Source organism: Streptopelia decaocto, assembly GCF_964273445.1.
Source record: "Streptopelia decaocto genome assembly, chromosome: 5".
NCBI classification, from domain to species: Eukaryota; Metazoa; Chordata; class Aves; order Columbiformes; family Columbidae; genus Streptopelia; species Streptopelia decaocto.
The window spans coordinates 57630549-57655694 of NC_138659.1; the positions used below are offsets into that span (position 1 = coordinate 57630549).

General features: G+C 52.9%; 3 protein-coding genes across 3 annotated transcripts in view; 1 reads left to right on the forward strand and 2 right to left on the reverse strand.

The window, feature by feature from the left end:
• SLIT1 (slit guidance ligand 1) overlaps positions 1–2406 on the forward strand; it is a gene marked incomplete at its 5' end in the record, with an annotated part of 62716 nt that extends 60310 nt beyond the window's left edge. Inside the window, one exon of the mRNA XM_082053824.1 lies at positions 48–2406. Within this exon, the coding sequence (XP_081909950.1) occupies positions 48–292 (245 nt within the window). The 3' untranslated portion in view covers positions 293–2406. The remainder of the gene's footprint in view (positions 1–47) is intronic.
• A 446-nt stretch (positions 2407–2852) lies between these two features.
• The window catches only part of LCOR (ligand dependent nuclear receptor corepressor), an 87606-nt gene continuing 65312 nt past the window's right edge, over positions 2853–25146 (reverse strand). The window contains exons 7-8 of the mRNA XM_082054598.1: positions 15218–15810; positions 2853–2994 (exon numbers count right to left, since the gene is read on the reverse strand). Coding sequence (XP_081910724.1) covers positions 2969–2994; positions 15218–15810 — 619 coding nt within the window. The 3' untranslated portion in view covers positions 2853–2968. The remainder of the gene's footprint in view (positions 2995–15217; positions 15811–25146) is intronic.
• Positions 11030–15212, reverse strand: LOC309439939 (uncharacterized protein; the record flags this gene model as incomplete). Its single annotated transcript, XM_082053131.1, has 1 exon — positions 11030–15212. A coding segment is annotated over one exon (3870 nt), but the record flags the coding sequence as incomplete, so codon positions are not given.

The following is a 25146-nucleotide window of genomic DNA, read 5'->3' on the forward strand; positions in this document are numbered from 1 at the left end:
AGCAGCCCCACACTGGGACAACGAGGCTGAGCATCGCTGTCCCACAGAGCCCGAGTGTCATGGGGAGCCGGTGCGGGACTACCACCAGGTGCAGCGGGGCTATGCCATCTGCCAGACCACACGGCCGGTGGCCTGGGTGGAATGCCGGGGGGCCTGCAGCAGCCCTGGAACTGGCTGCTGCACTGGGCTGCGGCTCCGGCGCAGGAAATACGCCTTCGAATGCAGCAACGGCTCAACCTTCGTGGAGGAGGTGGAGAAGCCCAGCAAGTGCGGCTGCAGCCAGTGCCTGTGAGCGGCCACTGGCCCTGGAGAGCTTGGGGGCTGGTGGGGAGCGCCCCCGGAGCCAAGGACTTTGCTTTGCCCTGCAGCTGTGGTGCTACTGTCCAGGTGTTTCCGAACTGCATCTGCATCGGGGAAGCCTGACAGAGGGTAGAGCTGTTGCATCTAGAGGTTTGGGGAAAAAAACAAACAAACAAAAAAACAGAAACAAAGCAAATGTGTAGATAGAGGATTTTCAAGAACTGCAGCTGCACAGATGTGTGGATATGGGGTGGGCGCTCTGCCCAGCTGCTCCCTGCCTGCTCCCTGTGGCACTCTGCCTTTCCCTGGCACAGCCCTGCAGCCATGGAGGGCAGCGCCTGTGTCCCTCTGTGTGTCCCCTCCCCAGCAGTCCCATTCCTTGTGTCCATCCAGGTGAGCTGGGGGCTTTTCCAACCCCTGGGGCTGGAGCAGAGGGACCTGAGGTGGCAGAGCCTCACAGACTGTGGCAAGCAGGGGCTGGCAGAGGGCTGCATGGTGCAGCTGGTGTCCTGTGGTCCCAGCAAGCCCAAACGCTGGCTCCCTGCAGCAAGCGGCTTCCCAGTGCGCTGGCTGGGGTGCTGGAGCCCAGAGTGCCCTAAATAGTGTCACCAGCTCCACAGCTGCAGCCTGATCCACTGGTGGCACTTCAGAGCTGTGCTCACTGGCTAGGCTCTGAGTTGCATGGGACACAGCTCCAGACACTGCAGTGGCATCAGGGTAGTGCCAGGCGGAGCGGGACCAGGCTGGTCTCAGGCATGCTGAGCAAGGGTGCAAGCAGTGGGGCACAGGTATCTGGGGAGAGGGGGTGTCCCAGCACCACCCCTGCCCTGTTCCATGAGGTCCAGCACTGTGCTATTTATTTGGAGGGGGCCCCAAATGCTGCCAGGACAGGCGGGTAGCTCTGCTCCAGAGCTGGGAGCTGCATGGGAACCCCTTTCCTCCAGGCTTGACCCTGGGGGAGCTCTGCAGCTGGGTTCTCAAAGTCCCACTGGCCCAGCCAGCCGGGGCAGGAGGCTGCTGGGACAGCCAGGGTGTGCGTTTGCTGTGACCATCACCAGGGCGTCAGCCTTGTGGGTGCCGGCGCCTATTTGAAGACGCAAGCCTGGAGCTGACACTGCTGCCAGGGCAGGTACTATCAGCTCCTGGACTTGGTGTGGATGCCCAGGCAGCCCCCTCAGAGCCTGCAGCGGCTGCACAGGAGCAGGGGCAGACGGAAGAGCCCGTGCCGGGGAACTGCACACACCTGACCTCCACAGCATCACTTCTACACCCGTGGGCACCAAGGATGGTGGAGGCCCGACCTGGGATACTACGCGCAGCTGGAGAATGTGTCACCACATCACCCAGGTGGACCAACTCACCCCAGGACAGCAACCCCAGGTCCCTTCATCTCACCATTCCAGCGCATCGGCTTCAGGTCTGCACTGCCAGCTGTGGCCGGGCCCCGGGCATCTCTGCCGGGTGTACCTGGCTCCGTGGGTGCCATCGCCATCCCTGCTCACCACCGGCACCCAGGACATTCCCACCACCACGGGAATGTGTTTCTGCCACAAATGTCCTCTCCACGGGAGCCCCCTCTGCCGCACAGAGTAGCTGGGATGTGTCTCATTTTACTCGTGGCCTGGCCGAGGCTTGATTGTGTTGTGTTTCTGTTCTTGCTGTAAGCTAACCGCTAAAGTATCTCTTTATACAGAATACTTACAGATTCTAATATATATTTGTATTTCATTTTGTTATAGTATTTTTATATGTTTGGGGTCAACAAATGATGTTTTCTTTTTGTTTACAGATGCTACTGGGCAGGAAAATGACAGTGGCTTTGTTTGGCCCGTGGGGTTTGTGTGTGTCACTGTTGAAGACGCTGGTTTGTTCTAGGCTGGTGAGGGAGGTACTGAGCATCCTTCCGCTGGCAGAGGCTGTATTGTTCTAGGAGATGTTTGCTATTGTCTATGTTGTCTTCCATGTGAACATGACATTTATTCAGTCAGAGGCTTGGCCTCTTCTTTCCTGGAGGGGAGAAGGGGCCAGCTGGTGCTCAGGAGCTGCTGGGGAGATGATACTTCGTCTTACCATGGGTGCTGACCTGCTACTCCTGGAGCAGCCCCAGCCACCTCTTCTGGCCGGAGCATCGCTCACACGGTGTGGGGACGTGCAGCCCCGGGGTTAAGGGCTCATCTCCCAGGAAAGCTGGTGTTATCTCTGCACCACCTTGCAGAAGGAACCATTGCTGCCCGGGGCGTGCGTGGGGCAGCGTGAGAAGGCAAAGGGCCGGGTGTCCCTTGTGAGGATGGGACGGCTGAAGGGGAAACGGGACACCCGTAACTCTATGGGAATGGGAGAGGGGACCTGGCTAGCATGAAAGGATTGCAGCTTTTGTGCCATGGAAGGTGGCACCACCAGCTCAGGTGTGGGTGCACTCAAATCCCCACTGGGCATTTATACCCCCTCTCCAGAGAGTGGGAGTCCCATCCCACCCGGAGGGTGCCAGCTTACTGCCCCCCTCGTGCACTCACTCACCTTCGCCCTCCCCCAGTTATCACACCAAACAAATGTTGATATCAAAGAAATGTTTAATAAGCTGCAATAAAATACGGACCTTTAGAAAGCTCATAGGGTGAATATCGACAGCAAAGAAAAGAAAACAAGGTGGTGGGAATCCTTGAGGAGTTCAGATCTGAGTCAGGGACCTTTTACCTGGAACAAGAACACAAATTCTTCCATAGGCTAAGATGAAATAAAAGACAGGAGCACAGAGTTCACAAAATGTCAACATTTAGAGAGTCGATACATATTCAAAGTTCAAATGACCCAGCTCTTATAGCTATACATATTGATTTAAAGCAACTTAATATAATTTTATTTTCTTTTTTTTTTTTTTATATACACTTTCAAAGGTTCGTCAGGTGAGGTATGTAAACATTATCTAATGGAAACCCCTCTCCACATTTCCAACCGAGAATTCACAGCAGACAGTTCATTTTCCCAACTCGTGACGCAGTGCGTCCTGCTCCCCAGAGCAGCCGGGAATGCCGCCCAAGCCACGGCTCTCCCAGGCGCCGCCACCGGCCCCCAGCTCCCACCGCTGGTCTGTACAGTTCACATTGCTTAGGCTCAAACATACAGTACCGGACAGGAGGACTTTTCAGCTCAGTGTCTACAATTCATATAGAAACAAACACAGAAACAAAACTCTCCCAGGGAAGCAGACACAGATGAAGGAAAAACATTGGCCATCAAGGTGGAGATAATATTTAAACCTTGAGCATCTTAAGAAAAAAATTGCTGGGTTGTTGTTGCCTTTTTTTCCCTTTTCTGTCTTTTTTAAAAATTTATTTATTTATTTATTTATTTATTTATTTTTTACACACCTGTTCCAAGGGTGAGGGAAGCATGGGGCTGGCAAGGGGTCCTGCGGGGCCAGGACCCAGCAGCACTCCCTGCTCCACCCTCCAAAATCGGGGACCCATCACCATAAAAGCAGCAATGATCCTGCTGACACTGCCCCACACAGACAGCCAGGGCGGGGGGCACAGCCAGCAAACACTTCCAGCAAAAAAGGGGTAAAAACCCCACAAAAAGACACACACACACACACACACAATAGAAACAAACAAACAAACAAAACCACAGAAGAAAAAAACAAACACACCTAGGAAAAAAAGAACGACCAAACCCCCTGGAAGAAGAATAGAAATTGCAGAACAGCAAGTAAGCAAACGACCTTCTGGAACCAGCACTGGGGTTTTAAGGGCGACTGTGGCGCTGTCCCGGGGGTCACCTAGACCCGCAGGACGCGCAGGAGCCCCGAAAGGCAGCTGCTCGCTGCAGTAATTCACTAGTGGGAGTTTGCTATCAGTAACAACCTACCCTACCCTGGCCGTTTTAGCGGGGATTCCCTGGGGGGTCACAGCAGCTCCCACTTCCCACATCCCTGGGGACACCTCCTTAGGCATCCCCAGGTCAAGAGACCCCCCATCCCACGCTGGACCAAGCCCCTGCCGGGAGTGGGGTCATTCCCAGCTGGCCCTGAGCCCGAGAGCCCCTGCCATCAAAGCAGGCATTATTACTACAAATCTTATTGCTTGCAGTGCCCCCCTCCTGGGGAATGGCCGTCCCATTGGCCACGGGAGATCACTGTCCCCCTGGGGACCGTGGCCATTGACCAGGTCTGACATCATCACAATGAGATGAGTTAATGCTTCAACTTTGACATGACATAAAAAAACCAAACACCACCACCGCCCCCACCCCTTTCCCATCCCGTCCCCCCACGCCATAGCCAGCCCTTTGGTTGCGGCACGCTGGGGTGATACAGTCCCACCAACCGACATACCAGTCAGAACAAGAATCTGTGGAAAGCCCATGAAATAAATATTAAAAAAGACTATTTACAATATTAGATCTGTGAGCATGAATTGAGAGAAAAAATGCTTTTTCCTGCCCCAAAAAGCTTAAAAAGTAGGTTAGCATCCTGCCGCCTAGCACAACACTATCTTACATGGCACCTACACATAATATATATTCACATTTCATTTTAAAATTAGGTACTCTTACAAACAGACTTAGAAAACATTAGTTAGCAACATATCCCAAGGGACTGGCCGTCCCGGCCTCTGGACCCACGCCACGCCGCAAATGCCGGCCGGCTGCATCCCAGCTCCTCCGGCTGCCCCAAGCTGCCAACCTGCCCTGAATCGAAACTGCCAGCTGCCCCCCGCCATCCTTCAGGGAGGGGGTGGAAGTGCTCGTGAAAGAAAGGGCTTGTCCACAGGGAGGGGAGGAGGAGGGATGGGGACCGTGATTTCTGCTAAGCCTAGGGGTGAGCTTAATACAAACAAGAACTCCTGAGAACATCTTAGAACAGATGGATTCATTTCACAACCACCAAGCTAAAGGATGGGCTGAATGGATGCTACGATACATGGGGTTGGGGGGAAACACGGGTGATGCGGGGATGTCGTAGCCTTGTGGTTTGCTCAAAAACACCTACTGCTACAAGAAAAGCTGCAGTGGCATTCCCTGGCAGGGGGGAGCCTCCCCCCACCCCGCTCCCGGGCCGTCCAGGCACACAGCCCAAGGATGCAGACCCCAGGATGCCGTGGCCGGGGCTCAGCCCTCTCCCCCTGGTGCAACAACCGATGGTGCAAAGGCGAGAGCCTGTGCCAGACAGACAACAGCCCATAGCTCCCTGCTGCCCCAGGCACTGCCGGTGCCCATGGGAGGCTGAGCACTGCAGCCTTCCCAGTCGCCTTCAACGGGGAATGCAGTTGTCAGGCTGAAAGAATACAGGCTGGAGGGAGAAACTGTCCATCAACAATTCTTAAAAGCAGGGCAGCAGTACATCTGCGTCCTTCTGAGATTGCGTGTCTATTTCCCGGGAGGTTACAAGGGACTAGCAGAGCTTTCAGAAACATCAGCATTTCCAAATGTGCTGTGCAAGTGGCTGGGACACGAGCTGGGCTGCAGCTTTGCTCATCCACACACCAGCACAAAGCAGTTCCAGATGCCTGTCAGCCCACTAGGTCCAGCACCGCACAGCTCTCCCCATCCCTCCCGGGCCGGGGACACAGAGAGCAGTGGAGACAAGTTCATCTCACTGTCCCAGCTCATGAAGGATGATCAGCAATGCAGCTGGAAGCGTCAGCACCAGCAACCCAGCACTTTGGAGGACGTTTCCTCAAATGCGTCTCACTGATATGTGGGCAACTGAACACAGAAAGACCACGACACACAGCAAACACAAGCAAGTACCTCATCAGTGATGAATTATTAGTGATGAATACAAACACATGCACACCTTGGATATACTGCACACACCCCATCAGCCGAGACACCCATTCCAGGGCACGCATTGTTAGACAAGAACCAAACAGCTGCAGATAGAAGAAGCCATCCTGGGCTCCAGTTGCTCTTGCTGTAGCCCTCAACCCCCAGACAGATAAATTTTGACTCTGAGCTCAGCAAACCCAGCCCCTCCTGGAGGTCAGATAAGATGGATGGTTCCTGATCATCAGAAGACCCTGAGCTGCCAATGAGAAGGTGAGAGAGGAAAAGGTAACCATGCAAATGAGGGGGGAAGGTCTGGCAGCAAAGGGACAGTGAGGACATCTGTGGAGGTGCAGAGCTAAAAAGATGCTGCTCCTGGTAGACGGACCACACGAGCTGGGATGGAGACTATTACAGTTTCAAGAATAGGATGAGAAAGTGGCCAGCAAGGAAAGCCAAAGTAACAGCAAAATGAGAGGATTGTTATGAAGGACATAGCACTTGTGCTGAAATGGGGGCTGAGGATGCAGAGCAGGGAGCTGTGGGGTGGCTGAGGAAGAGGAGAAGGAGGAAGAAGAGGAGCGCAATGAGGCTGCAGAGCTGACGATGGCACTGTGGTAGTGCCAGTGGGCAGCGGTGCACCACGGCAAGCAGAAACGCTCTGATGGCCATGTGGAACAAGGCAATAAAGCATGTTGCTGATTTCCTTCCATTAATTAAGATCAGCTGCAGCTCCCTGTGCATCCCTTGCATTGCATAGAAGCTGCATTTACTGCAAACAGGCTGCTCTGAAGCAGGGGCCGTGCCCCAGCAGCACACCTCACCACTGCCTCGCTGCAGAACAAACAGACACAAGCAGTGTATGTCCCAAGTCAATAACAAAGAGCAACAGGTTATATATGCTATTACCTCTACATATTTCTGTGTCTCTTGTGTACTCTTCTAGCTGAAACATGGCTGCATGGAGAGTGAAAATTGAGAAGTAAATTGGGAAGGGAGTAATGCAACATGAGGACTGATTAGGAAAAAAAGAAAAGGAAAAAATTCAAACATCTGAGCACTGATAAAGAAAACAGAGCTACCCAGGAAATGCCACCCTGCCAGGCAGTCACCCCACATGTAGACCCTTTAATTAATTAGCAAATTACAGCATTCCTCCTTCCTGCCCCAAAGTAAAGCTCTCACAAAAGTAAGTGTGAAGCACATTAAAAGCAGGTCTTGTAGTCTGCAAGACCTGGCAGCTACTACTGGTGCCAAGTGGAGAATGCACACAGGGGAGGCCAAGGGGCCACAAACAGCATCTCCCAGAGCAGTGACAGCAGGGAAAGCAGCCCGGCAAGGAGCTGGGGGTTTCCTCAGAGCAGAAATTCTTAATGCTTTTCTAGACAGGATGACCATCCCTGGTCTACCTCACCCCTGGGGCAATCCAAAGGACTGCACAAATCTGAAATTCAGAGAATTTATAATAAAGCACCAATATGCCCACTGGGAGGTGGGCTGGCGAGGGCATGCCCCAAGTGCTCCCTGCAATAACTCAGCCACAGGTGATGGCTTCACCCTACCCATCCCTTGACAAACAAGCCTCCTCTCTGTAAAAACCACTTGCATGAATTAAACCCACCACCCAGAGCAGCAGCTGTGGGAGGAAACGTTCCTGCTGGCTCCTCGCAAGCAGCACGATGGAGAGACAAATCATTCTGGTTCTCCTCAAAACTGTAATTTTTAAATAAAGGGGAGCTGTTGGGAGAAAAAGAGAAGGTGGGGAACAGAGCAGCTCTGAGCAGGGAGCTGGGAGGGGTCCCTGCTGACAAGACCCCAGATCAAGTCACCCCCACCTCGGTGCCTCCTGCGAGCCCCTGCTCCCTGTCCCTGCAGATGCCCACAGTGCTGCTTATCTGCCCACCGGGGCCAAGCGCCCATGTGGGACAATGCAGCACACACCCGGTCTGGGCTGCTCTCAGGCAGTAGTCTGACGCAATTGTATTTAAAAATGGTTCTCTTTGAAAAAAAACCTCAGAATTATTTGCTTTCTCTTCATTTGCTTTCCAAAGATAAGAATAACAGCCAAGCTTAGACCCCTTGTTTCAGCCCCATCCTGACACAAAGCACACCTTCTACCTTTTCTCATTAAAGGGAGCAGAAATTCAGATGTACATCTATGAGGCACTGCCCAGCTCCCATTAAAAGTCAGTAGGCTCCTTGCACAGATTTCACGAGTGTTACTCTTTGCACAGAGCACACTGGAGCTGATGTGGGAAAGTCATGGATTGCTGAACACCCCTGGCATCCCCCCAGGAGGAACACAGCTGCTGGCAGAAGGTGATGGGAGCCTGGGACAACATGCAAGCGCTTTGTGCCTCAGGCCACGTTGCCTGCACGCTGCCCAGAGTGGCCAAGACCACCTCAATCCCTCCCAAAGCCCTGCGACTCCTACAGCATCTGCTGACAGGGCTTAGTCCCACGGGGACCTGCCTTCAGCACAGGAGATCTCCATCCAACCAAGCTGAAACACAGCAGTTTGGCAGAAAACTACAGGCTGATCCCGGGAATTCAAAGGGGTGGGAGGAACGCAGTTGCCCTTTAAGCATTCCTCCTCATGATGGGTCCTGGCCATTCCTCTCCGGAGCTGGCAGGGACACGGCCGGGAACCGCCTAAGCCAAGCAGCGCACACCGAACTGGAACAGATGCTCCTCTCCCACACCGCTGTGGTGCCCACTGTCTCCCACCCTTGCCACGATGGGCCAACAGGTGCTGGAGGAGCCCCAGGGCACAGGAAGACAGGTGGGAGGCTGGAGCAGCCGCACCCCAAACAGAAAGCCTCTCTCCACTTGCTTTGTCTGGGTTTTTATCCTAATTAGGTTCCCACTCCCAGAAGCGGAGAAGATGGAGAGCAGAGCAGCCTGCATTTACCAGCAGCTAAAAAATTAGAGAGAAAGGGAGAGAAAAAGCCCCAAGGAGCACCTGGTGCCCCACACGTGCTGCAGGAGCGATGGTGAAGGACTGGTGAAGCTGGGAAGGATGGGAAAAAGGAGGGTGGCTGCTGGGGAGCAGCATCAGGAGCTCCAGCCCAGAGGAAGGATGGGGGACCGAAAGTATGGGTGGAGAAACAACAGGGAAAGACAACCTGTAGGAAAGGTACAGCTCAGTCATTTAATTGCCATCAGTGGCCTCCTGCCTCACACCTCTCCTGAAATGCTTTTAAATCTTTTCTGATGGAATGTTTGACATATTTAATGCATGCAGTAAAAATTAAAGTAATAGATAACTTCATATTAATCTGTACAGGGACTGACAGGCTAGATTTAATCACTTCCTAGCTGTTCAGAGAGTTAACTTATTCTAGCATGATTCAAAGGAAAGGTAAAGAATTTTTCTTTTTTAAATCAGCCATTTCATAGTAAGAGAAAAATGTGCTGCAGCCTCATGTGCGTCAGCGCTGGGGGAAGGGAATACCTGCAAGAGAGCCAGAGGTGCTCTGTGAAGGGCGTGCAAACCTCAACCGCCTTCTTTCATCCTCTATGCTAAATAGGTACAATGAAAGATTTAAAGACAATTATCTGCTTTCCACCTTCAGTCCACAGGTTTTGGGATCTGGGGTTCAATGCCAACCACGAAAAGCAATTCCTATTGCAGTGGAGCCCTCTCGAGCCTCTGCCCCCAGGGCGGGCATCTTTCCAACAGTGGTCTGGCCTGCAGCCTGGCCCTGAGCAGGGACAAGGAGCTGAGCAAAGACCAGCAAGTGGCTGTTAAAGGCTGGGTGACCCCAGAGCCCACACAGTGCCCTCTTGGGCACCGGTGCTTTCTGCACCATCAGGATTCACGCACACGGACTTTGTGCAGTGACACGAAAGTGAAATCATGGAGGTGCAACGGCTGAGGAGAGTCCCATCCCCGACCACAGACCCAACAGTCCCTTCTCAGCCAACAAGCATCCCTGCCCAGCAGAGCCAGCACAGCCACCTGCTCTCTGCCCCTCTAACAGGGTTTTCTCAGAGTTGCTGGGCACTATGATCCTGTTCTGCCACTGCAGACCCCCAGCTGGCTTTTAAATGTGCCACAGGGGCTTGCAGAGGAGCCCTGCAAAGGGCTCGTGCGGGACAGGGCAGAGGCTTGGCCACTTTCAGACTCCACAGCACCATGCACAAGCAAGGACAAACCAACCGCAACCTGCTAGTCAAAGGACAAAATGCAAATTACAGTAAAAAAATAAATTTAAGTCAGTCCCTTCTCTTAACTCTAGTCCAACTGCAAATCCTGGCTTAGGAGGGTGCCAGACAAGACATCATGTACAAGAGCACAGGGCAACGGCCAGGGCTCTCCTGCTGCAGAGCACCAACATCAGGAGCTCGAGCCTGTAAAAAAGGAGAGATTCAGCCTTCAGCGAAGCGCTGTGGAAACTGCTTTGCCATCGGAGACCACAGAAATCACCATGAGCGCAGCAAAATGGGAGCAGGAGGTCTGTCCAAAAGCAGGGTACGGCAGGACCGATTCATCCCTGAAGCCAGCAAGAAAGAAAGACAGATACAGCCCAGCGTGCCCGCCCGACAGCGGTGGATGCAGCAGCCTGGTACCTGCAGCAGCATCACCTCTGCCTGAGCGGGACCTCCCCACCCCTTGGGCTGTGCAACTGGGGAGCGGGACAGCCCCCCATCAGCAGTACACACACCAGTAGCTAATTAACACTTTTGTGCAGGTAACGGTATGGGACACCAGCAGCTGCTACTAACGAACCGACAAAAGACAGATTTGCCTTTCTCTCCCTCACTGATGGAAAATGGTTTTGGTTTTGCTTTAAATGCCACTAAGAAGACAGACAGAAGGAGGACTCTGAAGGAAAGGGAAATGTTTGCGTGCACCCAAAGGCTGCCAAAAGCTACTTCATGTGCACGAAGGTGGTTTTCTTTCTGCTACAGTACAAGTGCTTGTGCCTCAAGTATAAAACGCAAGCCTCCAAATCACACAGACGAGCTTCTTATTTTTATTTTTAAAGTGATAAATAAGGCACTGTACTTTTAACTAAAACTGCCTGGTTCCAAGTTTAAAAAAAACCCAAGGAACTTTCCAGCTGCAGAAACTTCCTTCTGAACAGCAGAGCCAGACAGGCCGACCTCTTCTCTGTCCAAGACACATCTGCCGATGCCTAAAATCACGGGCGTTATCCTTTAAAACTGCGGATTTTTAAAGGCTTGCTACAGCTTATAAAAGCAGCTTTAGTTAATGCATGGTAAAGGGTTACTACTATACATCAGTTTTGTACATGGCTACCGGTTCTTGGCTATTTCGGGTCCAGGCGCGAGCGCTTGCTGTGCGAACAGTCCACTTTCGCCCTCAGCTTCCTCTTGCCCTGAGACCCGTTGCTCTCCTGCATCTTCTTCATGGACCTTGTCAGGGTCTTCCCACCGCTGGGTTTCTTGTTGGCCATCTTTTGCGACCGCGTGGAGGACTCCCCCAGGGGCTTCTGCTTCGGGGACGTGGCCAGCTCGTCGTGGCTGAGGGCCAGCACGGCCCGTCTGCTCGTGTTCTCCTTGCCCTTTCGTGTGGGGAGCCGCAGCTTCTCCAGCTGCCTTTTCGGGGCTCTCTTCTCTTTCAAAGACATTTTTCTAGACAGTTTATTGCTCCTTTCCATGACAGCCTGCTTTCGGGTGGCAGGAGCTTTCGTGCTGACCTCTGAATGCTTTATTTTACTGGCCTTCTTGGCAGGCAGCTTGTCCTTGGTGGAGCAGCCAGACCGCTCCTGGGTGCTCCCGCTCTCCTTCAGCGTCCTCTTCTTCCTGCTGAGCTGGAGGTCAGCTTTGGGCGAGGGGTCCTCCTGGGACCTGCCCTTCCCCTTCCGGCCCTTTCCCATCCCATCCACTGACAGAGACTTTGCAGGAAAGGCATCTGCTTTGATCTGCAAGGCCAATTTTGGAGACATCAGTGGGTTGATGCACACGCTCTTCCGGTTCTGCTTGCTCTCCAGGGGTGGGTGGTCCCCTGAGCCATCGCTCTTCTTCTCCGCCTTCACCAGGCGGTGCTGGGCTCGCAGCTTGCCCCGTAGGTTGGAGTACTTGCGCAGGATCCTGGTGCTGGCCTGTGTGGGCAAGCTGGGGGCAGGCTGGATGGTTTTGTCTTCACTCAAGTCCTCGGTGCTGGCGTCAACTGGAGACATCTGTCTGGGAGCGGTGACTTCTTCAGCCTCCACTTTATCAGCATTCTCCCGAATTTTGGCCCAAAGCTTTTGGTTCTTCAGGTTATTCCGAGCCGGGGTAGTGGCAGCGAACTTTTTGAGGTGTTTTTTCAAACGTTCGGCTTGCAGTGAGCTGGGATAAAGACTGGAGGAGGAGTATTTCTGCATGGGGACTTTGATGGGGGGGATCTCCCCCGGGAGGCGGGTGTTGAGTTTCTTCACGATCACTAGAGACCTGGTTTCAGTTGTCTCCATAAACCACTGGCAGATGTCAGACAGCTTAAAGGCCTTCATAAACAGCATCTGGACAGGAGAAAGCTTTTGCACTTCTAGCGACCCTCTACTTTTCCGTGTCCTTTTCTTGCTTTTCCAAATCTCTTTCAGCTTGTCAGCTTTGTTCTTTACCTTGGGGGCTGGCTGCACCTCCTTCTCCAGCTGAATCCAGCCCTTCTGAACTTTCATGTACTGGGCATTGAACTCAGCAATGAGCTCCTGGGTGTCCTCTTCAGCACACCACTCCATGAACTTTGGTTTGCTGTCAGCCATGTCCATGTCTTCCAATGCTGGGGAGTTGTCTTTCCCTGAACTGTATTCATCCCTCAGTCTGGGGATCGCTTGCATAGACTCCTTCCCTTGTGTGCTCTTTTTTGCAGTGTCTACAGGTGCAGGTGCGTGTCTTAAGTTATAAAACTGCAGGGCAACCTTTTTATGCTTCGCAGCCTTTGCTGGAAGATGCTTGCCTCCTCCTCTGCTGCTGGGACACGGAGGTGAATTGGCCACTGGCTTGGAGTTCTCCAGCTTGCCCATGTCAGAGCCCTTCTCATCTTCTGCACTGCCATCGGCTGGTTTCACATCCACTTGCTCAGTATCATTTGCAAGTACACTGGTCTCCAGAGGGAGGAGAATGCTTTGCTTCTCAGAATCAGCCTTGATGCAGATTTCCAGCATCTCACCCAGTTGACTTTGGCTGCCATTAGCAGGGGGGTCGTCTTTAGAGGAATTTTCTCCCTCTGCTGCAGTTTCTTCCGCTAAGATGCTTTTATGGGTTTGTCTGGTAGTGACCCCATTCTCCTCGCCTGGCTGCTGCTCAGCGATGCTCTCTGGTGCCCGGCTGGTGTCCGGCCCCTTGCTGGATTTGAGCAGCACGTTGGGGAAGCAGTCGTTTGGGAAGTGCACGGATGCTGCCCCATCCAGCTGCACTTCTCTCTTGAACCGCTTAGCGCCAGAGGTCTTGGAGAATTTGATCTGCAGGCAAGGAAGCTGCACAGAGCTGGAAGAACGAGCATCCTCAGCATTGCCGTCGGCAGGTGACTGGGATTGCTGGCTTCGGAGACGGCGGTCCGATGCCACGAGAACTCTCCTGCCTTTCTTTCGTTTCTTGTCTAGACTGTCTTTGGAAGAGATGGAGTCTTTCCCTGCAGCATCTGAGCTGTGGTGTCCAGGTGGCATTTCCCCTTCAACAGGCTCTTTTTCACCTGCTGGGCTGCTATTCTGCACTGTCTCCCCTTCTGAGATTTCAGGGAGGGCTGTGCTGGCTGGCACAGCCTCCTCTTGCTCACCTGCCACGCCCAATAATTCAGCTTCTGGTTCAGCATCGATGCTTTTGTTCACATCCATGCGCTGCAAGGCGGCAGGTGGCTCTGGGGGGCTCTCCCTGTCCGTGGTGGCAGGTGGCTCATCAGGAGCCTGCTGATCTGGAGAGCATGGGGAGGGCTCTGCCGGGCATGGCCCGCAGGGCTCTGTGTCTCCCGCACCTGTAGGCTGGACAGGATCGCCAGCACCCTCAGGGGCCAGGAGTGCTGTGTCCGCGGTGGCAGGGAGGCGTGAGGAGGACTTTGGCTCCGGGCTGGTGGGAAGGTCTGGATCAGTTTGTACATCACAGCCTGAGCAACCTTCCTCCTCACCAGGTGCTTCTGAGATGGGAAGCGCAGCAATATCAGCAGCCTGCCCACTGCTGCTGCTGTCCTTGGAGGAGCCCAGGCTGCTGCCACCCTCCTCAGGAGCGGTGCCTCCCACTCTCGTATTCCCTGCTTCAGCAGGAGGGGAGCCAGGGGGCAGCAAGCCGGTCGAGCTGTCCTCTTTCTGTGGGCTGGGTGGAGCAGAGAGGGAGAAGAAGGGCACAGCCATGGCAGCTTCCCTTGACCGCAGCGCCCGGGTATCCCGGGGCTGCACAGTGCCCACCTCAGCTCTCTCTCTCATTTCTCGGCCAGTTGGTGCCCCTTTAGCCAGAAGCCTCAGGGAAACCCTTTTCTCACCTTCCCGTCCTGCCCCTGCAGACCCCCCGACTGAGAGCACCAGGGGCGGCTTAGCGCTGACGAGGGTCTCTGTCCGCAGGGCCAGCTCCTCTCCCCGGGAGCTCTTCACCAGCGTGCGGACGGTCGGGAGCTCGCAGCACTCCCCGTTGAAGTAGTAACCCCGGGTGCTCTTCCTCGCTGTCTTGCGGGATGATACCGACCGCTGGCTCTCGAAGTGGCACTCGGTGATGGGCTGGCTGATGTAGACCACGTCACACTGGTTGTCGTAGTCATTGATCCTCAGCCCTGACGCCTTCTTGCTCTTCCGAGTGGATCGGAGGGTGGCTGCCTTGGCGCGGGGGTGCCCGCCAGGGGTCCGGTGGGCGGTTGGCGTGGTGCCGGTGGGCAGCCAGCCCTCTTTGGACTTGTCCAGCGGGCCCTTGTCGGCTGGAAGCAGGGGGCAGCCTGCCTTGCCCTTGGCCACAGCATGCAGGTGGTTTTCTTGCTTTGGTCTCGCGTCTTGTTCTTTTGCGTCTAAGTCCTGGTGCAAAGATGCTTTTGAGCTGCATTGCAAAGTGTTCTCTTTGTCAGCTCTGCGAGGGGGGGTCACCGCAAAGCCAGGATCCCAGGACTCTTCTGGCAGAGCTCTGAAAGAGCTCTTTTGGGGCCCCAGACAGCTGTCTAAGCTGTCCTCGCTGCTGTTCACGTTTGCCACTTTGACTGAGATATAACCTTCCACGAGCGTCTTACCTGCTAGCTGCTCTTTATTGTCCTCACACTTTCTGACACCAGCTTCTTGCTCGTGTCCAGCAGCTTGCTGCCCTTCCAGGCTCTTTGCAGCATGATGGAAATTCAAAGAGGAAGAATTCAATGTGCTGAGGTATCCTTGGGTGGAACTATCCTTTGGACTAGCAGAACGAAGCCTGGTCATGGGGAGCTCTGACAAGTCCCTTCTCAAAGCAGGACTGGAGCTCTCTGCTCTGTCCAGAGACTTCAGCTCCACCGGCTGCTTCGGGCCTTGTCCCATAACATGCAGGAGGCCATCGGACCCCGACTGTCCTGGGTCCGAGGAAGAAGGGGGCTTTGATTCAGTACAAGTAGCACCCTTATCCTGATTTTCAGTGCTTCGTTGGCTACAACCAGAGCCACAAGTAGATGCCTCCATGCTCTCGGATTCAGACAACTGCTGGCCTTCAGAGTCTGGTTGTACTTCAGTGTATATGTCGTTTAGCACACGAATGAATTGCTTCTGGTGATGTGTACACAGTCTGACCATAAACTTCTCCAGTGGAGACTTCGGCTGATTGTTAGAGTCTATTGCTAAGGCCTCTGCTGCATCCTCACTAGAGAGACAAAGAGAGAAGCAATCAGTAACATGTACCAAGGAATAAAAGGTTATGCTGCAAAACTGGAATAACCCTTCTCCTCCCACTCCGGCCTATCACTTGCCTGACCTCCAGGTGAGATCAAGCCCGCTGTTGTCACAGGGCTGGCAGGTATCCCCTCAGTCCCCAGCAGGCACACTTATATACCCATACTGCTGGCAGGACACAGACTGTAGTTTTGTTTGTCTCCCACTGCCAGAGCACCCATAATTACCCTTCTGCCTTGGACATCCAGGTGTGTGGGCACCATGTGACATGTTCAAAGCAAACCTAAATTTTCCAGTGTAGAAGGCCCAGCACTTTTGGGGCCCACCAGGACAACTGCACACCTCTGCATGCTCCATCTGCACAGCCAGGCTGGCTGGGAGCAGAGCAGCATCCCAGCTTGGCAGCAGAAATACTGTAAGTCTTCAAATCCTGCTTATGCCTCAGAGGCAGAAGATGGGCCTAGGGCAAACGGAGCAGATCCGAGCCTCCTCTCTAATCAGTGCAGAAATTTTGGCGAGCTCCCAGCCTGCAGGACATGCAGGCAGCAATGCACCCTGTGTGGTGTGGTGCCTTCCCATTTGCACTGACCCGTGATTTACTGCCATTTAATAAAGGAGCTCTGCAGCTGCAGGGCTGTCAACAAGCAATGGTCACTCAGAAAGGTGTGATTCTGCAGCACCAGAGCACTGCCACTAGCTAGGTCTCAAACTGAGGCAATTACCATTTACCTCCTTGGCAGAGGCAATTAATTAGGACTTACTGGTGGAGAGGCTAAGGGATAATGACCCAGTGTTTGCATGGACTCCTCAGGAGTGCCAGGCCAGGTGCTGTTATCGAGACCATATCTGTTCCCAACAGCAGTGCAGGTGATTCCCACTCAGTCCTGGCCACCCCGAGGGGGCTGCACACCATGGCACCCACACTGCCTGGCACAGGACCTTTGCCAGCAACACCGGGTTGCTTTGCAGTAACAGTTGCACTTTGCACCTCCTGGACTTGTACTGGAGGAGTGAAAGTCTTTGCCCCATCTCTACAGTCTTGCTCTTCCCCCCAGCATCACATGTTGACCTCTCTCACTCAGCTGGACTGAAGGAGGCAATGCTTATCGCAGCGTTCTGGTCCAGGGTGAGGAAAAGCAGCTTTTTCTGGAGTGGGTTTTCCCTCCCCACACTGCCAGGCGCAGGGCTCGACGGGTGGACCAGGAGGAAGAGCCCTGGCTTGGAGGAGCCCTGGGCAGAGAGGAGGAGGAGGGAAAGCTGGGGAGCGGAACCGGCCGTGCTGGGTGGCAGTGCTGTGCCGGAGCCAGCCCAGGCAGCCCCACCTGCTGCTCACCTACTGCTCGCTTTGGCCTGGCAAGTGCTTCCCCCTGCCGTGGGTCTGCTCCCAGGCTCGGCAAAGGGCACAAAAAGGTGCCCAGGGGCCACTTCAGGCTGCAGGCTGGCCAGGTGGCACCCGGTCTCCTCTTCGCCCAGCAATGCTCGGCTGCAACCAAGCCTGCCCTGAGCACCTGCTAGCCAGCCCTTTGCTTTCCAGTTTGCTCAAATATTTAAGTGTAATGAGGCTTTGCCTCTCAATCATGGCTGCTCAGTTTCCTTAAAGGCTTCTTGGGCAAGGCTCTCCCAAAACTGGCCAAGAAGGCTGAGCAAGCTCTGCTCGCTGAATGTGCTCCAGCACCTCCAGAACATGCTCCCAGGTCTAGTGATAAACAACGTACCTCAAGACTGCTTTACTACACCCAGGCAAGAAAAACACCCTCCAGCAACAGTCTCAACTGGTTCTACCTAGCGCTGTGATGACTTTCGATTTGCCATGCCTGCGATTAATTCAAATAAAAATGCTCAGGTACAACCTGGCCCCTCTCCAAAGCCCTGTACGGGAGGGTTGTCAGCCAGGATCTCTTACACAGCCCAGCTCCTCCCCTTGCCCTGCTGAATAACAAAGGGGATTAAAAAAAAACCTTTTGCCCCCCCTCTGCAAGAGGAGGGCTTGGAGCAGGGGGCTTTGCAAAGAGGCAGAGCTCAGCACAGGTTTGGGGTTTTTTTCCACCTTTTGTAAAGAGGGTGGTTGCTTTCCTCTTACCTGCTCGTCAGAGCAGCTCCTAAGAGCAGCAGCCATCTTTCCCCAGCCAGCCTGAATTTATACGGGCGGCAGCAGAGGTGTGGCCCTGCCCCGGCCCACTCCGCTGCCACACTCCCCAGGGCAACCTCAGCAAGGTTATGGTGCCAAAACAGCCTAGTCCCTCCTTGCCAGGGCACTTTTGGGTGCCACGCACACACAGCTGCGAAGGAAGAGCCCGTGGCATGGACAACGCGGTGGGTGATGGGGAGGAAGAGGTAAGCTACAGGCTGGGTGAGGGAGGAGATTGTGGGTCTGTGTACGGAGTCCCTGATTTGGGAGAAGGGACCAAAGTGCTCGGCCACAGTCCTTCCTCACCTTGCAGTAAGGATGCTGAACACAGCTGGCCGCAGGTCATGCCTACTTTGCATGGGTGCACAGGGCTGGAAAAGACTCATGTCCTGCTTGTATGGCAGAGGGGACCTGGGATCCCTGGTACTAAAGGCTCCTGGCAGCACTTCTGCCTTGCCTTTGATTAGTCTCTTCCTCTGAAGTGTATCTGAGGCTACAGTGCTCATTTTCACCTTATTTGCCCCACTGTACTCCAAGGAGTCAATATGAGATACACACAGCTTGTCAAGCTGTAAATTTAAAAAACAGAGATAAATATTTTTCCTGCTTGATAAAGGAAATAAATCCATTCAGCCTTGATGCCCTTTGTCCTTAGAAGACCCATCTCATGCTCAGTGACACAGTTCACCTTCTTCTGTTGGCACACTGCATTCAAGGTCTTCTGCTTCCACATCACTTTGGCTCAAAGGCTGCAACTTCTCACCTTAAGCTCACCTGTTCCTTCTGCAGCCCATCCCCATTTGGGTCCTGCAGGCAATATCCCCTTTTTCTCGGTTTCAAAGGGTAACCCCGAGGCACAGCTCTCCCTGGCATCTGCAGTCAAGCTCTGAGCATTGCTGGATCCCACCTCGGTCCTTCCTCTCCCCATGCCCCAGGATGCTGAGCTGCAGCCTGTGCCTCTCCATCCCCACATCTCCCAGACACAGCTCTGTGCTCCCTGGGACCCAGTTATCTGCTCACTGTGGTACCTGCACAGCATTTCCCACCATTCCCGTCTGTCTGAGCTATTAGTACTAAACAAAACATGCCCATGGCCATTCTCTTGCCCGGTGGCTGATGGATGCAGGATTGCCTGGGTCCTCACTACTTAAGGCAGTTTCAGAGAAGAGCTTGTTTCATGCTCAAGTATAATAAGAGAGTTTATTTCAAGTGCCCCATGGCTTCAGGCGGGGTTGCTTATGGCTTGTGTCAACTGCTGCAGAGAAAGTATTTATGTGCCTTATCAGAGAGGAGAGGTGAGCTGATTGCAGCGCTGAAGTGTCTTCCCAGGGGAAGGTACCAGCTACCAACAGGTTGCTCAACCCTGCTGGCAAAGGCACAGCAGGAGCTGAAGACTGACTGGTGAACACAGAGGATGGGAACTGGGAACGTGGTTTTAAACAGGAGGAAGAATTGCTCTCCGGAGGCAGTCACCCCTGTCGCTGAAGAGCCTGCCTTTTGGGAGAAGCAGAAGCGGCTGGGCTCAGCAGACAAGCAAGGGAGCCCGGGGCATCCCATACCGTCTGCAGCCTCTCCCCTGTGCCCATGCTCACCCCTTCCCACAGGCCTTGTCTTAGCTTTGGGTGTGCATGAGCAAGGTCAACTCTCTCAAGGGCCAGAGGAGCCACAAGCCTCCTGCAGCTCCATGGCTGGGGAGAGGTGATTTACCAGGGACCTTCTATGCCTAGAGCCAAGCTGCAAGTGCAGCTACAAACCCGTATGGGGTACCCAGAAGGATTCACTGCAGTGAGAGAGACAACCCACCCGCCAGGGCGCTTTCCTGCAGAGCATGGGAGATGGCAAGTCTGCCCTTTCTGGCCACTAACTCAACATCTGTCTACACAAGGCTGTGGCTGCAGGGGCTCCTCTGCTCCTGTGCCACAGTGCCCCCAATCCAGGCCTGCTGCACGTGTCACCCCATGCCAGAAGACGCCCCAGCATCCTAAGCAAATCTTATCACCTGAGCTCCTTGCTGCCTCCTGGCCCTTCTAGCTCTTCCAGGGCAGCCCTGTTCTCTTCTCCTTCCCCGCCTGCTGAAGAAGGTGTCAGAGGCATCAAGGGGCAGGAGCTGTCAGAGACACAAACCGAGCTGTTGCTATGCAACCCCGGCAGTGCAGCAATTAACGCTGGCGAAAACGTGCTGTGCTCTAAAGCTATTTGCATAGCTGCGTGCTGCAACACATTTGTTTGCATTGTGCCTCTACTGTTTAGTGGAGTTTGAAGTCAACCCTCCCCCAGCTCTTGCTGGGGGAGACCCAGGGCTTCCAACAAAGGCCACGTGGCTGGGGATGATGGGGCTGGGGGAAGGCAGGGGTTTGTCTGTCGGTAACACCTATAGACTGCCCAGGTATAAGATTTACAGTATGGGAAGGAAAGGCCAAGTTATCTGGATTTCAGCTTACGTAGCCCAAGGAGCTTTGCCCACCAGCTCCCTGCAGTGTCCCCAACCCACTGGTGGGGTTGCCACATCTCCCCTTTTCCAGCTGCACCAGGGTGACACTGTGCTTGTTCTGCTTGTGAATGCCAGAAGCAGAGCTTTAGGGACAGCCCAGCCTGCCTCTGGTTCAAGAGTGTATTTTGTGGGGGGAGCAAGGGGGAGAAGAAAGAGAGTGAGAAAGAAATCAACTGGTTCACACCAACCTGCCTGGGAAGCTGGCCTCTGAAAACCTGCCAATTGCCAACTACAATCCTCTGGTTTGCCCACCCCAAGTTTCTCGCTATTGAACATGAAGCCTGTGCTCTTTTTGGGTTTCTTTTTTTTAGCCCTTGAACAGCGGTATGATTGATTATAAGTTTACAGGTATGTTTTGTACCTCAGAGGCACAAGAAGCAGCAGCAGAACAAAAGTTCAAGGCTAAGTGTTTCTGTTCCTTTCAGACCACTTTAAGCACCAGGATTATAGTTCTGTAAAAGAGACAAAGCATAGCTACGAACTTATAAAATCCAATTTAGTATTTTTATGTGGGATGACCTATCCCCTCCCTCTCCTGCTGCCAAACAGCTGACTCTGTGCCAGATGGTGGAGCCGCCTCGCACCACCCAAAACCAGAGGTACCCCACCCAGCTGAAGGGTGCCTTGGAAAGCTGGCTAAAGAGAAGATTTGAGAAACATGGATGACTAAGAAGAAAGCCTAACTTGTCAGTGATGCTCTCCATCAGCTGAACTCAAAGCCTGCTCTGATGCCAAGGTCCAAGGCAGCGTGTCTTGCCACCCTTGGGTGCCACCTCCAGCCCTGCTGGTTTCAGACATTTAATTTATTTTTCAGGGGAAGTGGAAATACCATTTTGAGGGATTGCAAAGTAGCTCGCTCACTGCTGGCAGCTGGGTGAGCCGACCCCAGCCCTAGGGATGCTGTCAATCCCGCGTGCTACATGTGTGCTTGGAAGCAGCTGTGGGTTGCCAAGGGCACGCTTGCTTGCCCCAGTGCTGGGGGGCTGCACGCAGAGCCACACCAGAGTGAATTCTCTGCCCCTCCCAGGCCGGCTGTGCAAAAGCAAACGCCACCAGGGAAAGACCCTGGACCAAGGCAGGAGGTGGCAGCGCGTCTTTCAGAGGCAGCCCACATCTGTCACCGCAGCGGACACGGAGCCGCAGCTATCACCAGCTCACCGCCAGAAATTATTAACCCAGAGCAGCAAAGGCAACCCACGTTGCATCTTCCCTGCCCCGTTTGACACATGGTATTGTGCTCAAACTCATGTCGGCTCACAGCTGTGGCAAAGACCTCGTGGCTTTGAGAAGCGGAGGTGCTGCAGGGACACGTTTTCTTCTGCTGGCCCCGCGCTGGGGCACGGCGACCCCTCGCAGGGGACAGGCAAAACAGCCGTGGGCATGGATCACATAAAGCCACTGCAGCGGGATTTTCTGGAGCTCATCTCTCAAAGCCCGAGTTAAAGGCTGACACTGGATGTACCAGTTTAAATGCCTGCATTTCAATCCTCAGAAATATGCCTGGCACCTAACACTCCCCACACAGATGAATGAGTCCCTTCACACCTCTGTGGGTGCTACAGTAATTCTCTCTCGCTGCACTGAAAAAAACCCAGAAAAGCAGCACAGAGAGAGCTGAGGCTTCACACAATAGCTAGGAAGGAGAAAAGGCATTTTTGTTCTCTAAATTAAAAGCTGAAGTTGTGCAAAGCGTAGCCAAAATAACTATGGAAATATTGCTGCCGGGTTCTCAAGGCCCCTGAATTTACGCCGTCCTTGGTGACGTGCGTGGAGACGAATGGAACTTGCGTTTCAACTGAAAAGCAGGAAGAAACAAGTTATAGATGGGGTTTGTTTGGTTGGGGTTTTTGTCAGCCGCATGTATTCCTCAAGGTATCCAGGTTGTACAATAAGTCAACTGACTGGATAAACAACAGGCATCCATTACAGATTCACACTTTTAACCCTTCAGAGTAGTGTCTTTTATTTATTTATTTTTAAAGTAGTTAAACATTAAAAATCACCTTCTCCCCACCTGTAGCCAAATAAAAATCAAACAAACTGAAGTTTACATTAAAAAAAAAAAATAGCAACCTCAAATAAGTTTATCTTTTTTATATTCCTGTCATAGCTTCCTCCACTCCCACCTTCCCCAAGTAACTAATCTAACCATATTCTATAGTAGTTTAGCATCACTTGTGATACTTCTAATACAATATTTAATGACTAATTAAAAACCTTGCCACTGAGCTATTGCTTTAAAACCAAGGGAAATTCATCCTGTTGGAAACATTATTCTACATACCAGTTTTCAAAGCCTTTCCAGAATTGTCCTTGCTAATTTTTCTAATTATCAAGGACATCTGGGATCTTCCCTTTAAGGAAAATATAAAATTACCACAGGTGTTTGTCTCTGAGACAGGACTCAGCATCTTCCCTGGGCCAGGTGCTCCAGAAGAACAGATAGCACCGGAGGACCAGAGTAGATGGAAAAACAGATAGCACCACAAGAATGATAACAAAGCATGCGGAGAGGAAAAAAAAAAGAAAATAGAAAGAAAGAAGTTCTTACAAGGATTTTCACAGCTTTGCACATGTTTTAAAAGAAGCAGCACCCAGCTAAGGCAAGGGAGGACAAACCCCAGGGACCGGTCTTACAGAGTGGGAAGGGCTGCCCTGAGTGTCTTTATTACAGCATTCCGGGCACGAGCTGGGAGCACACGCTGCTCCGGACCCGCGGTGAGCCAGGTGTGCGTGGCCTCTCCCCGCTCCAAGCCCATCGCTGTCGGTTCCCATCCACCCCACAGTAAACCAAAGCTCTCCCTGCCCAGCCCTCGGGCACACATACACGGGTCAGCTGCAGCCACTGCAACCGCAGGGGTTCAGCACCAGGCGAACCCCGCGGAAATGCACACACGTGCAGGTTTGTGCTGCGCTGTGATAAATCCCACCTTCCCCTCCCACCTGTACCTACACCGCAGGGGGGAGAAAACCCAAATGCATCAGATGCCCTGTCTGCAGACATCGCTGGTCCCAGCCCCAACAGCCACTGTCTACTTCTAGAGGTCTTCAAGGTTTTTAAAAGCCTGCAAATATCCAGGCTATTTTTTTTTCCAACGTGGATATGAAAAACCAAATCCAGCAACTAGGTAGAGAGCTTGCTAGAGCCAAACACAGTCAGCCAAAAGCCAGAGCTGGGGGGGTGGGCAGTGGAAGACATTTGGAGAGCAGAGGGTATCTTGGGTATAATTAACAGACATTGGGGGATATGACCCCATTTCAGATAACCTGGAGATGCAGATAATTGGGCCTCAGATAATTAAGGCTGTGCTGTTAATAGAAACAGTACCGCAACTCCTAACGGCAGCGTTCCCCATGTGCCGATGCTGTACCTCCTCACACAAAAATGCCTGGTGAAATAAGAACTAGCGGTGTGATTTGTGTCTGTGTCCTCTGCCAGCTGCCGGGCTGAGCAGCAAACCCGCTGCCGAGGCGGCGCCTGGGCCGCCTGCCTGTGAACTGGGTTACGGCAGAGGGAGGCTGGCAGCCCCACACGCCTGGGGACCAGGCTGTCTCAGAGCTGACGGGCTAGGTAGGCTCTATTTTGAAAGTGGGTTAATTTAACTGCCATTCAACTACCATTAAATGATGGAGGTTAATTTTATAGTCAGATAACTATTAAGAAACCAAAACACAAGGCAGGAAATGTCTCTATGCGTGCCGGGGGGGAGAGGTTTCCTCTGCGCTAATGCACATCCTCCCCTTCAGCTCAAACCTCTCATCCTTCCATTTCTGCACATCTCTCACATCACCTCTCTCTTCTTTTTTTAACCCTTGTCATTACACACTATTGTCCTTCCTCCTTCTCTTAAGACAGTCGATTCTCCTCTCAAAAATTCACCTTGGTATCCTGGCCCACAGTTATTTTCCTCCTTCATTTGCATCATCACACATCTCAGTGCTAAAGGAAGACTAACAAATAAAGCTTGTCTGACCATGGCAAATCTCTGCTAAAAACGGTCCCATCTCCCCACGCATCCAGTACTTGTCCAGCTACATGGCAAACTGAGGCAGGGAACTACACCTTGCTTAGCATGCAACATGTCATCATCACCAACAGACCCAGTTTTCTTTAGAGCTATTTACCATATTTAAAGCATCCTTGATTTTGGTGGTTTCCCCTTTGTAACTGGATGCTGCAGTTGAAATGTGCTTTATATCTGTGCAATTTTCCTTCCCGCAGCATAACGATAGGTATTGTTTGTTTCTTTATACTGGGGACAAAACACATCAATTGCTGGTTTGCCATAAAGATAAAAAAAAGAGGAAAAAAAAATTATGAACCACAGCTTATGGCTGCAAAGGAACGGATCCTTTGGCTAAAGCTGACGTGACTCATCACTCCGCAGGCGCGGCGAGGACGGAGCGAGCACCACAGATGCAGATCCCCCCGAGATGCCTTCACAGATCTGCTCCCACCAGCAGGAGAACGAGTCCCCAGCCTTCGCAAGGGAAGTGAATGCGATAATGACCCATTAGCACACGCTGCCCATCAAGCGCTCACAGAGCTCCCCCGCCACAGACATGTTTTATTGCATTAACAGTAAGTGCACTACGCAAACCCTGAAAGCTCAGAGAAATGAACTGACGCTTAACCATAGAGTGGTAACGAGAATACGGCACTAACGCGATGTTGGCATTATTACTAC